At 33.5% G+C, this 14,335-nt stretch overlaps 1 protein-coding gene across 1 annotated transcript in view; it reads right to left on the bottom strand.

Moving 5' to 3' along the window:
- The window catches only part of RapGAP1 (Rap GTPase activating protein 1), a 738,255-nt gene extending 727,199 nt beyond the window's left edge, over positions 1 to 11,056 (bottom strand). Inside the window, exon 1 of the mRNA XM_072520469.1 lies at positions 10,985 to 11,056. Coding sequence (XP_072376570.1) covers positions 10,985 to 10,995 — 11 coding nt within the window. The 5' untranslated portion in view covers positions 10,996 to 11,056. The remainder of the gene's footprint in view (positions 1 to 10,984) is intronic.
- Between the last annotated feature and the right edge of the window lie 3,279 nt (positions 11,057 to 14,335).

The following is a 14,335-nucleotide window of genomic DNA, read 5'->3' as shown; positions in this document are numbered from 1 at the left end:
CACAAAAAAGTGCCATTTATTATGTCTAAGGTTTTTTGCTAAATTTATCAGTTTTTTGCAAATAACTCGGTTTGACTTATACAGTAAATACAAAGTTTTGCATCTAGCGGACTCATTTTGGAGTCATCACCAGAAGAACTGGAACAAATTTTGAATAGACTAGGTACGGTTAGTACGGAATATGGTTTGAAAATAAATGTGCAGAAAACCAAAGTAATGATCATCGACAGAATCAGAAACAACCAGGCAGAAATAAGAATCATAGCAGATTACGAATTGGTCAGGTAATTTAATTACTTTATCAGTTAGCCTATATTTGTCCACTGCTGAACGTCGGCCTCCCGTAAAATTTTCCACCTATTCCTATCTTGTGCTTCTTGCATCCAGTTTGTGGTGACGCGCTTGATATCATCCGTCCATCTAGTCGGTGGTCGTCCTCTGCTTCGATATGCCTCTTGCCTTGGTCGCCATTCCAGAATCTTTCTGGTCAATCTATCATCTGTTAATCTGGCAACATGTCCGGCCCAAGCCCATTTAGCCATGGCTATTTTTTCCACTGCATCTGTGACTCCTGTTCTTCTTCTTATTTCTAGGTTTGGTACTTTATCTCTGATGGTAATACCTAATATTGATCTTTCCATAGCACGTTGTGTAACTCTAATTTTATCTATTGTTCTTTTTGTCAGAGTCAGTGTTTCTGCACCATATGTAAGAACCGGTAAAACGCACTGGTTAAAAACTTTTCTTTTTAAACAAACTAGGATAACAGACTTGAAAATGTTATTCAATCTACCAATGTGAGACCTATCCTTCTTTGTAGCAGTACTTAACATAAAAACTAGACTCATCACAACTATCAAGCAAAATATACTGAGATATTTTGGACATATAACTAGAAGAAGAGAAGGTATGGAGAGAATGATAGTTGAAGGTAACGTAGCGGGTAAAGATCTAGAGGAAGATCTAAAGTACGATGGGCGGACCAAATAAAGGAGATAACTGGTTACTCATTCTCCGAAGCAAAATAACACGCACAGTAGAGAGATAATTGGACAGAAATAGTCAAACAGATTACATTACACCACTACATCCTTACAACGGAGAAAAGCTTGAGGTGGAGGAATTTATAATTCAAATATATAAAAATATAATGTTGATAAATTAAAGTGTACTGACGTCGTAAGAAATTTTCAAATATGCTTAGATCGTAAACTATCAGAACATCCCAGAAGTGAAGAAGATCCCACTGAATTTTACAAAAAATGGGGAGTTTATAAAAACCACGCTGCAGAAGACGGCAGATGATGTGTTGGGTGAGGTACCCAAATGTAAACGAGTAACCAAAGAGACGAATGACGCATATCTGAAAATGATCAACAGAAGGACAAAGAGCAATATTGAAGAATATCGAGTAAAGAGAAGAGAAGAAAAACAAAAGCACAAACAGAATAAGCGGCAACAAATCAATAAAGAGTTCGAAGAAATGGAAAAATTAAATAGAGAACACCAACACAGGAAATTTTACAAACAGGTTGCCACAAAAAGAAAAGTTTGCAAGCCACAAGCGAACCAATAATGGAATCATAATGGAATCCTTCTGAACGACCAAGTAGAAGTACTGAAAAGGTGGCACGAACACTTTAGTACGCTACTTAATGGAGAAAGTAGAACTGAAGGTGGAGATGATATAGAACTAGAACTAGAACAGGAGCAAACTGAGCTACCAACGATTAACTTTGGAAGAAATAAATAAAGCAATTTAGTCTCTAGCCAGAAACAAGTCACCCGGAGCAGATAACCTACTCGCAGAAATATTTAAACGTGGCCGTCAAACATTTGTAACCCTCGTTCACAAACTATTAATACAGGTATGGCAAGAATGCGCTTTACCAGAAGATTGGAATACTGGAATTATATGCCCTATACACAAAAAAAGAAAACGTGCTTGACTGTTCCAACTTTAGAGAGATTTTCCTTCTTAATACGGCATACAAAATGTTGTCCTTGATACTTAACAAACGATTGGCACAGTATACTGACAATATAGTAGAATCGTACCAAACAGGCTTTTTAAAACACTTATCTATCATTGATCACATATCATCCATCAGAAAAATATTAGAAAAAACGACGGAGTACGACATAGACTGCCATTACATCTTCGTAGATTTTAAGGCAGCGTACGATACTGTTGACAAACTTCAATAATAATTTTCGGATATGCTCGAATTTGGAATACCAAAAGGATTGGTAGAATTAATTAAAATGACAATGAGAAAAAGTTGAATGTAAAGTGCGAGCACAAGGGGATATTTCAAAACCATTTACAACTAACAGACTACTGCGCCAGGGAGATGCGCTATCATGCACGCTGTTCAATCTAGCGTTATAAAAGGTTATGAGAGATTCGAGAATAAACTTAATATGTATGATATAGACCCATAGTATACAAATAATGGCATATGCTGATGATACCGTGAGCATTGGAAGAACCCGAAATAAAGCAGTTGAAGCTTTCACACGTATTAAAAATGCCGCAGAAAACATCGGACTTCTGACTCACAGAAAACAAAATATATGCAACATAATATCTTAGAGGTGCAGTACGAAACTATAGAAACGCTGGAAGAGTTCTGCTACTTAGGATCACTGGTTGACTGCAAAAAAAAACACTGCAAAGAAATAAGATATGTTATTTTGGCTTAGGTTCTCAACTAAGAGCGAAACATGTGTCAATAATACGCCCAGTGCTCACCTACGGATCGGAAACATGAGCAATGATGACCTGAGATGAAGAGTTACTACGAATTTTTAAAAGAAAAGTATTGATATTGGCGGAGTTAACGAACAGGGTCTGTAGAAAAGGCATCATATTAAACCGCCTTCAATGGGCGGGCCACGTTAGGCGAATGGATGAAAGGGTCCTTCTAAAATAACCATGCTAAATAGGCCTGTCTAAAGAAGAAGAAGGGGGCGACCTAAATAAACTCAGGTATCTGGACGATATGCCGGACGATTTAATGGAGATTGGAGTAAGGACACGGAGAAGACAGACATTCGACAGAGAAGGATGGAAGAATGTTTTGAGGCAGGTAGACTTTTGAAACAACAAAATTAAAAAACTATTACAAAAGCATGGAAAAAGTCTACAGGAAGAAAACCTAAGCAAATAGACGATATTGTAAAACAAATAATTTAATAAGATCTTTGACAAACTTTTAGCAGACATTAATAGTGAAAAAACTCTACTAAACCTTACAAGAGACAAATTGTGGGACATTTTTAAGGAATTAGACTTAACAGTTGTTAGAAGCACGATGAAAAAACTTGTGTTTAGAGAAAAAGATCAAATAATTTGTTGGAAGAGGCAATATTTACCAGAAATTCGAAAACTAAGAAAAAATTAATAGTAGAAGATTATACTGAAAGTATAAGACTTAAAAGTATTAAGTAAGAGGACCGGAGTGCGGAACTGACCACTATATGGTAAATATCAAAATATTAGCTGCAGTATCGACTAAGTTACGGCTAAGTTCGATCTAAGTTATCGGAGAAGAGTACGATCTAAGTTACGGCTTAGCCAAAAATTAACAAACCTGATCTACTCCTCGACCCAGAATAGTTACCAAGAGATAATAAATAAAATCAATGAAGCAGATTATGAAGTGCTCGAACGGTTTCAAGGAAAAAAGGATACTATATTGTGGTGTACAAATGACATCGCTAAAGCAGTACATAACAAGAACCACGCATATCAAAAATGGCTGCAAACAAATGAGCTAGATGATAGACGAACATATGCAAGATCAAACAGAAAAGTAAAAAATCTAATAACTATAACAAAAAATATTTCCTGGAAAAGTAAATGCGAAGGGTTAAAAAAATATATAGGGTCAACAAGATCTGGAGAAGCACCGGGAAGACCCGAACAAGGGTAAAAAACCTGAGAACAAACAAAATAGAAGCAAGTAGAATAGATTTAACAAAAGAAAATCTTGGATCGAACATTACTTACAACTGCTGAATGAAACAAGACTGCAATTCACTAACATCATTAAAACAACATATACATTGGAATACGATGAAGATAATGAAATAATAGTACGAAAAGTCGAAGACCCAATACGAATTCTAAAAAATGGAAAAGCATAAGGACCACAAGGTATAGCAAACAAATTAGTAAAACACAGCCCACTATTACGGGAATAACTAGCGTATGTTTTCACCTTATTCTATAAAGGATATGACTTACCTCTAGAGAGGACAAAAGCACATATTAACAACAGCTACAAAAAAGAGATAAAATTGTTCAATGTACAGGGTGCCAAAATGTCATAAATTCACTCTAAAGACTCTGGAAAAATAATAAAATATAAAATTGAAAAAGAGATGATAGATGTAGAAGACCAAAATGACTTTATTGTAAGCAGATCCGGTATGAACAGCATATTTTCTCTAAAGCAGCTATTAGTAAGATTCTAAAGCAAAGCTGCTGTATAGCACCTATAATCTTTAAATATATCTTAATGAATTGCTTTCAGTGTGGAAAAGAAAGTGCTGCAATATGGGCATCCCAAATTGAAGATTCACAATACATTTCGCTGACGACCACGCCATTCTAGCTGAAGACGATAGTGATAAATACTTGGCTAAATAATTGGCTTATTTTGATCAGATAAAAGGCATATATCGAGCACAGTTTAATTAAATCTTGCCCAAGTACTTTCGATCCCTAGATCATCTTCAGGGGCATCTGAAATAAGCCAAGAAACGTTTTTTATAACCAAAGAAATTGATTAACTTCGATAAAAACTCGAAGTTTTACGGTTGAAAAAAGGTTTTTTATATGATTAACGTTTATAGACTTACTTCGTCAATTGTGGCCTATCCGGCAAGAACAAGATGTCATAAACATATAATTGTACATTACACTACACTACAAATAGACAAACAAACACTTTAAAATAATTTAAGGAGGGCTACATTGCTTGAAGAAGTCGGAGACAGAATGGCTCCTGATCTAACGGAAATGTTGGGGTGACATGTGACAAATGACAACTTGGATGAGCAGTCACAATCATAGATATGTGATCTGCACCTTTTACAATTCTATGAAACTAAGTATTGACCAAAGGTCCAACTGACACTACTATAGGAGGTCACTGATGAAATATAAAATTATATAGAATATTTTTAAGTAGATTGAATAATCCAGATCTCACACTCAAACATGTCTGTAATAATTAAGGTGTTAGTTTGAGAGCAACTGAAATAGACGAAAAGTAAGAATGCAAGAAGCAGACTAAACAATATGTTAAACAGTGGGTGGTTGACTACAATAAAATGGTCTACCAAGCACTATCTGTAATATAGAAAGGAAGAGATCTGACTATGTAATTAAAATACTAATAATTGAAAATCAAAATGGAAAGCAAAATATATAAATGGGGTGTAATCCAAGTAGTTCAGTTGAACCCACAGTCAATGGTATAACTATAAAATTACTATGGATGTGCTCAGTGCAGGAAGTCTAAACAGTCGAGCTGGGTCCCCCACGAGGTGAAGCTGTAATAAAGTTTTTAAAAATAGGTTTAAATTTAGTACAATTTAAATTAATTTGAGTATTAAGACAGTGAGAGTTTTCATTCGTTTCCCTTGTAATCTCCAAATCTTCCAATAAATCCAACTCCATATAGTTTTTCTTTCTACTAATGTCATGTAAGATAGATGAACCAGTGTTGATGTTAAAATTGTGTTTACTGGATAATAAGTGTTGACCAAAACTTGAAGAGTTTGGTCTTTTCAAATGTTCTGAAACTCTAGTGGATAACTTTCTAATGGTTCTACCTACATAAGAGGCATCACAATCATCACATTTTAATTTGTAAATACCACTTTTGTCAAGTGTGTTCATCCTATCTTTGGTGTTGATTAAGAAGGAACCTAAGGTGTTGTGTGACTTGAAGGAAATTTTGATGTTATCGATTGTAGAAGTAAAAAGTTTAGATATTTTATTGGAAATGCTGCTAATGTAGGTGAAGGAGAAATATCTGGTGTTATTTGAAGCAGTAGGTTGAAGAAAACATTGTGATGAATATGCAAGCTTTTCTGCAATTTTTAGTTTAGCTCTATTTAGAAGCTTATAGATAATGTTAGGATCATAACCATTATTGAAAGCAATTTGTTTAAGAGTGTTAAGTTCTGAATTAAAATTATCATTAGAAAGTGGAAATTTGAGTAACCTATGAATGTAACTGTTGAAAGCAGCCATTTTATGTTGGGTTGGATGATTAGATGTATCATGTATAACATGATCTGTTTGGGTAGGTTTTCTGTAAATATTGTACTCTAAAGAATCTTTATTACGGGAAATAGTCATATCCAAGAAGTTCAACTTTTTATCAGATTCTGGTTCCAGAGTAAAAGAGATGTTGGGATGGAGGTTATTAAGATCATCCAGAATCTGTAAAGCATCATCTTGGGTTCCCTGTATGAGAGCTATACAATCATCAACATACCTTGACCAAAAAACTATTTTGTTGTTGTTGTTAACAAACTTCTGTTCTAAGCTGTCTAAGAAAATGTCAGCCAGAAAAGGTGATAGTGGAGATCCCATTGCTAAACCTGTTGGTTGTTTGTATATTTTTTGATTGAATTGAAAGAAGTCCTGATCCAGACAGAATTTAAGTATAGTTAAGATAGCATCTTTGTCTTTTGCTGATATGTTGCAATTGTCTAGAAGATTGTGTACTAAAGGTAATGTTTCATCTCTTGGTACAGAAGTAAACAGATTGGAAACATCAAAAGAAACTAAATAAAAACCCTCTTCTATCCTAATGTTATTTAACCGTTCTATTAGATCTAAAGAATTTTTGATGGAGAACTTAGGTTTAAAATTAGTGATAGACTGAATTGTGTTGTAAATAAACTCTGATAAAATAGAAACTGGAGTATTACAAAAACTTACTACCGGCCTTATGGGACAATTGTGTTTATGGATTTTAGGAAGTCCATATAACCTAGGTGTTATAGGATTAGATACAATTAACTTTCTGTTGTTATATTTAGTAATAGTATCATTAAACAATTTGACCATTGCTTTTGTTTTATTAATAAAGGTGTTAAGTGGATTTTTTTCCAAAACTACAAAACTGTTATCTGAAAGAAAAGATTCTACTTTCTCTATGTATTGAATTTGTTCTAAGATTACAACACAATTACCCTTATCAGCCTTGCTGAGTACAAGAGAATCTCTATCAATTTTTTGTTTAATTGATTTTAGCAAATCCTTTTGTTTTTTAAAATTATGGTGATTTCTATGAAAATTGCGTTTGTACTTACATTGTTGTTGTTGAAGTAACAAAAAAAAAAAAAATTGCGTTTGTACTTACAATGTAAGTACAAACGCAATTTTCATAGAAATCACCATAATTTTAAAAAACAAAAGGATTTGCTAAAATCAATTAAACAAAAAATTGATAGAGATTCTCTTGTACTCAGCAAGGCTGATAAGGGTAATTGTGTTGTAATCTTAGAACAAATTCAATACATAGAGAAAGTAGAATCTTTTCTTTCAGATAACAGTTTTGTAGTTTTGGAAAAAAATCCACTTAACACCTTTATTAATAAAACAAAAGCAATGGTCAAATTGTTTAATGATACTATTACTAAATATAACAACAGAAAGTTAATTGTATCTAATCCTATAACACCTAGGTTATATGGACTTCCTAAAATCCATAAACACAATTGTCCCATAAGGCCGGTAGTAAGTTTTTGTAATACTCCAGTTTCTATTTTATCAGAGTTTATTTACAACACAATTCAGTCTATCACTAATTTTAAACCTAAGTTCTCCATCAAAAATTCTTTAGATCTAATAGAACGGTTAAATAACATTAGGATAGAAGAGGGTTTTTATTTAGTTTCTTTTGATGTTTCCAATCTGTTTACTTCTGTACCAAGAGATGAAACATTACCTTTAGTACACAATCTTCTAGACAATTGCAACATATCAGCAAAAGACAAAGATGCTATCTTAACTATACTTAAATTCTGTCTGGATCAGGACTTCTTTCAATTCAATCAAAAAATATACAAACAACCAACAGGTTTAGCAATGGGATCTCCACTATCACCTTTTCTGGCTGACATTTTCTTAGACAGCTTAGAACAGAAGTTTGTTAACAACAACAACAAAATAGTTTTTTGGTCAAGGTATGTTGATGATTGTATAGCTCTCATACAGGGAACCCAAGATGATGCTTTACAGATTCTGGATGATCTTAATAACCTCCATCCCAACATCTCTTTTACTCTGGAACCAGAATCTGATAAAAAGTTGAACTTCTTGGATATGACTATTTCCCGTAATAAAGATTCTTTAGAGTACAATATTTACAGAAAACCTACCCAAACAGATCATGTTATACATGATACATCTAATCATCCAACCCAACATAAAATGGCTGCTTTCAACAGTTACATTCATAGGTTACTCAAATTTCCACTTTCTAATGATAATTTTAATTCAGAACTTAACACTCTTAAACAAATTGCTTTCAATAATGGTTATGATCCTAACATTATCTATAAGCTTCTAAATAGAGCTAAACTAAAAATTGCAGAAAAGCTTGCATATTCATCACAATGTTTTCTTCAACCTACTGCTTCAAATAACACCAGATATTTCTCCTTCACCTACATTAGCAGCATTTCCAATAAAATATCTAAACTTTTTACTTCTACAATCGATAACATCAAAATTTCCTTCAAGTCACACAACACCTTAGGTTCCTTCTTAATCAACACCAAAGATAGGATGAACACACTTGACAAAAGTGGTATTTACAAATTAAAATGTGATGATTGTGATGCCTCTTATGTAGGTAGAACCATTAGAAAGTTATCCACTAGAGTTTCAGAACATTTGAAAAGACCAAACTCTTCAAGTTTTGGTCAACACTTATTATCCAGTAAACACAATTTTAACATCAACACTGGTTCATCTATCTTACATGACATTAGTAGAAAGAAAAACTATATGGAGTTGGATTTATTGGAAGATTTGGAGATTACAAGGGAAACGAATGAAAACTCTCACTGTCTTAATACTCAAATTAATTTAAATTGTACTAAATTTAAACCTATTTTTAAAAACTTTATTACAGCTTCACCTCGTGGGGGACCCAGCTCGACTGTTTAGACTTCCTGCACTGAGCACATCCATAGTAATTTTATAGTTATACCATTGACTGTGGGTTCAACTGAACTACTTGGATTACACCCCATTTATATATTTTGCTTTCCATTTTGATTTTCAATTATTAGTATTTTAATTACATAGTCAGATCTCTTCCTTTCTATATTACAGATAGTGCTTGGTAGACCATTTTATTGTAGTCAACCACCCACTGTTTAACATATTGTTTAGTCTGCTTCTTGCATTCTTACTTTTCGTCTATTTCAGTTGCTCTCAAACTAACACCTTAATTATTACAGACATGTTTGAGTGTGAGATCTGGATTATTCAATCTACTTAAAAATATTCTATATAATTTTATATTTCATCAGTGACCTCCTATAGTAGTGTCAGTTGGACCTTTGGTCAATACTTAGTTTCATAGAATTGTAAAAGGTGCAGATCACATATCTATGATTGTGACTGCTCATCCAAGTTGTCATTTGTCACATGTCACCCCAACATTTCCGTTAGATCAGGAGCCATTCTGTCTCCGACTTCTTCAAGCAATGTAGCCCTCCTTAAATTATTTTAAAGTGTTTGTTTGTCTATTTGTAGTGTAGTGTAATGTACAATTATATGTTTATGACATCTTGTTCTTGCCGGATAGGCCACAATTGACGAAGTAAGTCTATAAACGTTAATCATATAAAAAACCTTTTTTCAACCGTAAAACTTCGAGTTTTTATCGAAGTTAATCAATTTCTTTGGTTATAAAAAACGTTTCTTGGCTTATTTCAGATGCCCCTGAAGATGATCTAGGGATCGAAAGTACTTGGGCAAGATTTAATTAAACTGTGCTCGATATATGCCTTTTATCTGATCAAAGTTCATTTATTCGAGCATTCAACCTTATATTTATTAATTGGCTTATTGTTCACCATACATTTATTTATAATCTTCATTACAGATTTCAGAATGAGCAGCCTCGCAGTCATAAAATATGGTTAAATTTTTCAGGTTCTCTACTAGCTACATAGTCTGCAAGTCTTCATAAAACAGTCTCATTGGAAGAAAGTGTGTTATAATTTTGAGCTAATTCTTGCTAGTTTTATGTAGTACTTCAGTCCTTTTAGCGGTCTGTTTAATTCGTTCCAGGCTTTTTCTGGTAGTAGACAGTACTTTTTGGCCTATACACAACTGCTCTGGACCGAAATATTTTGTAGCTGACATATATTGATCCTATTCCAGTTCGAAAGCCCCCATGTTAATTTCTCTTGCACAATGCAAGATTTCATAAACTTCTGCCTAAAATATTTAGTATTTAGGTAAATAGGTATATTTTCCTGATCGAATAGAACTATTTACATTTCCACCACTACTGTAGATTCCTACACCCGATCCTTCTACTATTTTAGACCCGTCTGTTTATCAATTTTATCTTCTGTATACCAGGTATATTCCTAGAGCCTGGATTATGTGTTTCCTCTGTCCCATTCCTCTCGTAGGTAAACGTTCACCTAGAAAGAGACTTTAGAACTGTATCTGGGTACCGTATCTGTCCCTATATTAATGTCAGCACTTATTATTAATGCCCAGAGAATAGTTAATTTTGAACAAGATTACAATAAAGTTGGTCTGTAAATGAAGTCGAGCTAGATCGCTAAATCATTGATCATATTAATAATCCATTATCAGAATGTCAAAAAATAACAGAAGTTCTAGAAAATAAAGGTTACGCCAGATTAACAACTAAGATGTGAGAGAACACCAGACAAAAAAGTAAAAAAACTTTTTAATTACCTGTTATTCATAATTGAAAAACTTTCATATTTAAAACAATACCTTCAATTTAAAAACTTGTGAAATACTGAAATTATTGTACGGGTATATTCCTAATAAAAAAAATAAAAATACACCATTAGCGGTTATGCATCCGTAGGTTGATTATAGCAGACTGAAATAACAATAAGGACATTATGTCAGCTTGAGGTTCGTTATCATGAAATGTATACCAAACCGCAAAAATTCCTGCTTCCGCTTGATCATAAACTGACAGCAAATAGCTAATTTAATTCATAACAAATATTACATTCTTTAATAAATCTGAGTAATGCATTATTTGATTAAAGTATTTTAATTTTTATTGTGGTTTATATTAAATACACAAATAAAAATAATGAATAAATAATAGGCTAACACAATTACAATTAATGATAACAATAACAATCAATCGAGTATGAGCAATGTTTGAAACAGCATCAGGTAGTAGATATACAGCGACAAAAAATCACTGTTTTTTTATAATATACCGATAAGATATTTCTAGCAAACATAATAACATGTACACCAGAATAATAACCAATCGATTGGAAACAAAACTTGAACTGTATCAGCCAAGAGAACAGGCTGGTTTTCGCTCTAACTATGGTACAAATGACCACCTACAGTTGTACCCTCTTTAATGACAGATTAGAGGTTACACAAAGAACGGTACTAGGCTCGGGCTTTAGTCTGGTAGAGGTCTCTTGGTCGGGGCTCTAATTAGAGCTCAAATATAAAGAATCAGTTAGAGACGTACTGAAGATACAGGGACGAGAAGTTAGAAGATAAAGAGAAGAGAAGTTAGAAGATAAAGAGAAGAGAGGTTAGAAGATAAGAGAACGGAAACATTAAGACATATAGAATAAGATAACAAGAAAAGTAAGGTACAGTTAAGATAATCACGCGAGAATAAAGTAAACCGTGAGAGAAAAGGTATTATGATTGTGCGGTACACATTTAATATTTCGACACATATACACTGTTTATATAATAAATCAAATAGTAATATAAATCAATAACAATGCCTGAAAGAGATACACCATGCACAAAAATATAAATTTATACTGAACAGTTAGCACGAGATAAGTGATTGTACAGTTTATTATTGAATACAACAAAAAATATCTTTCTTGAAAAATAATTACGAATAATTCAGTATTCTCAAGAATAGGAAAAAAAGCAAGGAATTTTATAATTGTATCTACATCAATATTCGTTAAATAAGTGATTTTTATGCCTTGAGAATACGTAAACATTTACTAAATTTTTGATCGTGATCACCTCAAATCTATGCATAAAATTTATCATAAATATAACCTACACATAAAACAAATTGTTCGTAATTTATACGTATATATTATACTGTAGTTTTATACTGATAATAGTTCGTTCGGTTAGAGTTAGCCATAAATAATCAAAGTCACTGAACTGAAGTCGTAAATCAACTTCTATTGACTTATATATTGACATTTATAGGTAAAAATGTCAGTACTCACAATTGGATAATCTGCATTATGCTTAGCCGGCAGCCAGTTCTTCTTCTTGTGGTGCCTATCCGTTACGGATGTTGGCTACTAGCATGGCAATTCTGAATTATTTATACAACTTTATTGACCGCAGCTCGAAATAGTCCTGAAGTGGTCACGGAAAACCATTTTCGTAAGTTCTGGAGCCAAGATATTCTTCTTCTTCCTGGTCCCCTCTTTTCGTAGACCTTTCCCTGTAATATAAGTTGCATCCAGTAGGCACAGGTTATGACGTCTTTCATAGAACGGTCTCAATAATAAAGACACTTGACGCGTCGCCCTTGCAACAGGTACATTGGGACTTCTCAAGAGGCGTGGATGATTCAGGTACAGTAACGAATTACGGTGTTTCAATCCGCAATCTCTCAGATTGATGTAGGCAGAAAGAAAAGGAAGAAAGAGAAGCAGCAGAACAAGAAGATCACGCAGTAGTAATGCAGGTAGCAGTACAGGTAGTAGTAAATAGTACAGATGAACGGTAGAGATGAACGTAGTAGTAAATAGTAGAGATGAACAGTAGAGACTAACAGTAGAGAAGAATAGTAGAGACGAACGGCAAACAGAAGTGACTTCGTTTCTTCGAATTTTACGACGTCTTTATGACAACAGGGAAAATAGTTAATATAGGAAGCAACGTGTGAAGATATATAGATAAGGGTGAATTGAAAATACACTTAAAGCCGTTTGATGGAAACAAACCGCTTACCACAGGAACCAACTCGAAAATGTATTCGAATTCTGATTTTAGACAAACTAAGGATAAAAAAAGAGTGGGAGTTTTGGCCGAAGAGTGCCACGCGAAAATGATACTTAAATGACAAGGCTAGTGTGGTCATTTTTCTAACCTAACCACTTCCTCCCGACAGGAATTATAATTTCATCGAAAACCATCACCTTTGCTTTTCTTAGAAGGTAGAAATCAGTTTTCAATAGATAGATAGAAAACTGATTTCTTTGTTACTAGGAAGGGTTTCTATTTAACAAATGATAAATAAAAAGAGCAGAGAACATTTGGCGAATTATTTCGTTGTTAAAAAGAGGCATGACGAATCGCTCGTTGCTTTTGGGTTATTTTTAAGGCTTCTAATAAAATATATAGACATAGGTGCCGCGAAAGTAATTTTCTAAGGGGAATATTTTAAAAAAATTTGAAACATGCTTCACAGTGCATAAAAGAAATGATAGACCTCTAAATCTAACGTTTATAGACTTCCATAAAGTGAAACTATCGAAACTATCTTACCGATTTTACTTCCATAAAGTGTTTGATTTTATCGAAGTACACGCACTTCTAAAGGCATTGGAAGAGTGTCGAATTAATCATAGGTATACCAACATAATAGAAAATATATACAGCAATGCTACAAAAACTATAGATCTGCATGGTCCTACCAAAGGGATACATATCCAGAGATGTATTCGACAGGGAGATAGTATGTCACCTAAGTTGTTCATTACTGTACTTGAACATACTTTGAAATCACTGGAAGAGATAAATAAAGGAATAAATATTGATTGTGAGATGCTTAGTCATCTACGATCCGTAGATGACATTGTCCTGATTTCAGATGACCTAAAAATTGCCAATGATATGTTAAATGAACTCAGCGATGCAGCACGTAAAGTACGTCTGAATATTAATTACCAAAAAACAAAATGATGACGAATTTTAGTTAGAAAAGTAGAAGACGTCGAAATTGAAGTTGTTGTCAGTTACATATACCTTGTACATATGGTAAAAATTAGCAGATATAATCAAACTACTGAGCTGCTAAGGAGAACAACTATGGGATGGGCAGCATAT

The sequence above is a fragment of the Diabrotica undecimpunctata genome, chromosome 1 (assembly GCF_040954645.1).
Source record: "Diabrotica undecimpunctata isolate CICGRU chromosome 1, icDiaUnde3, whole genome shotgun sequence".
Classification (NCBI taxonomy): domain Eukaryota; kingdom Metazoa; phylum Arthropoda; class Insecta; order Coleoptera; family Chrysomelidae; genus Diabrotica; species Diabrotica undecimpunctata.
Note: the sequence above shows the minus strand (reverse complement) of the source record. Positions and strands in the feature narration are given on the sequence as shown.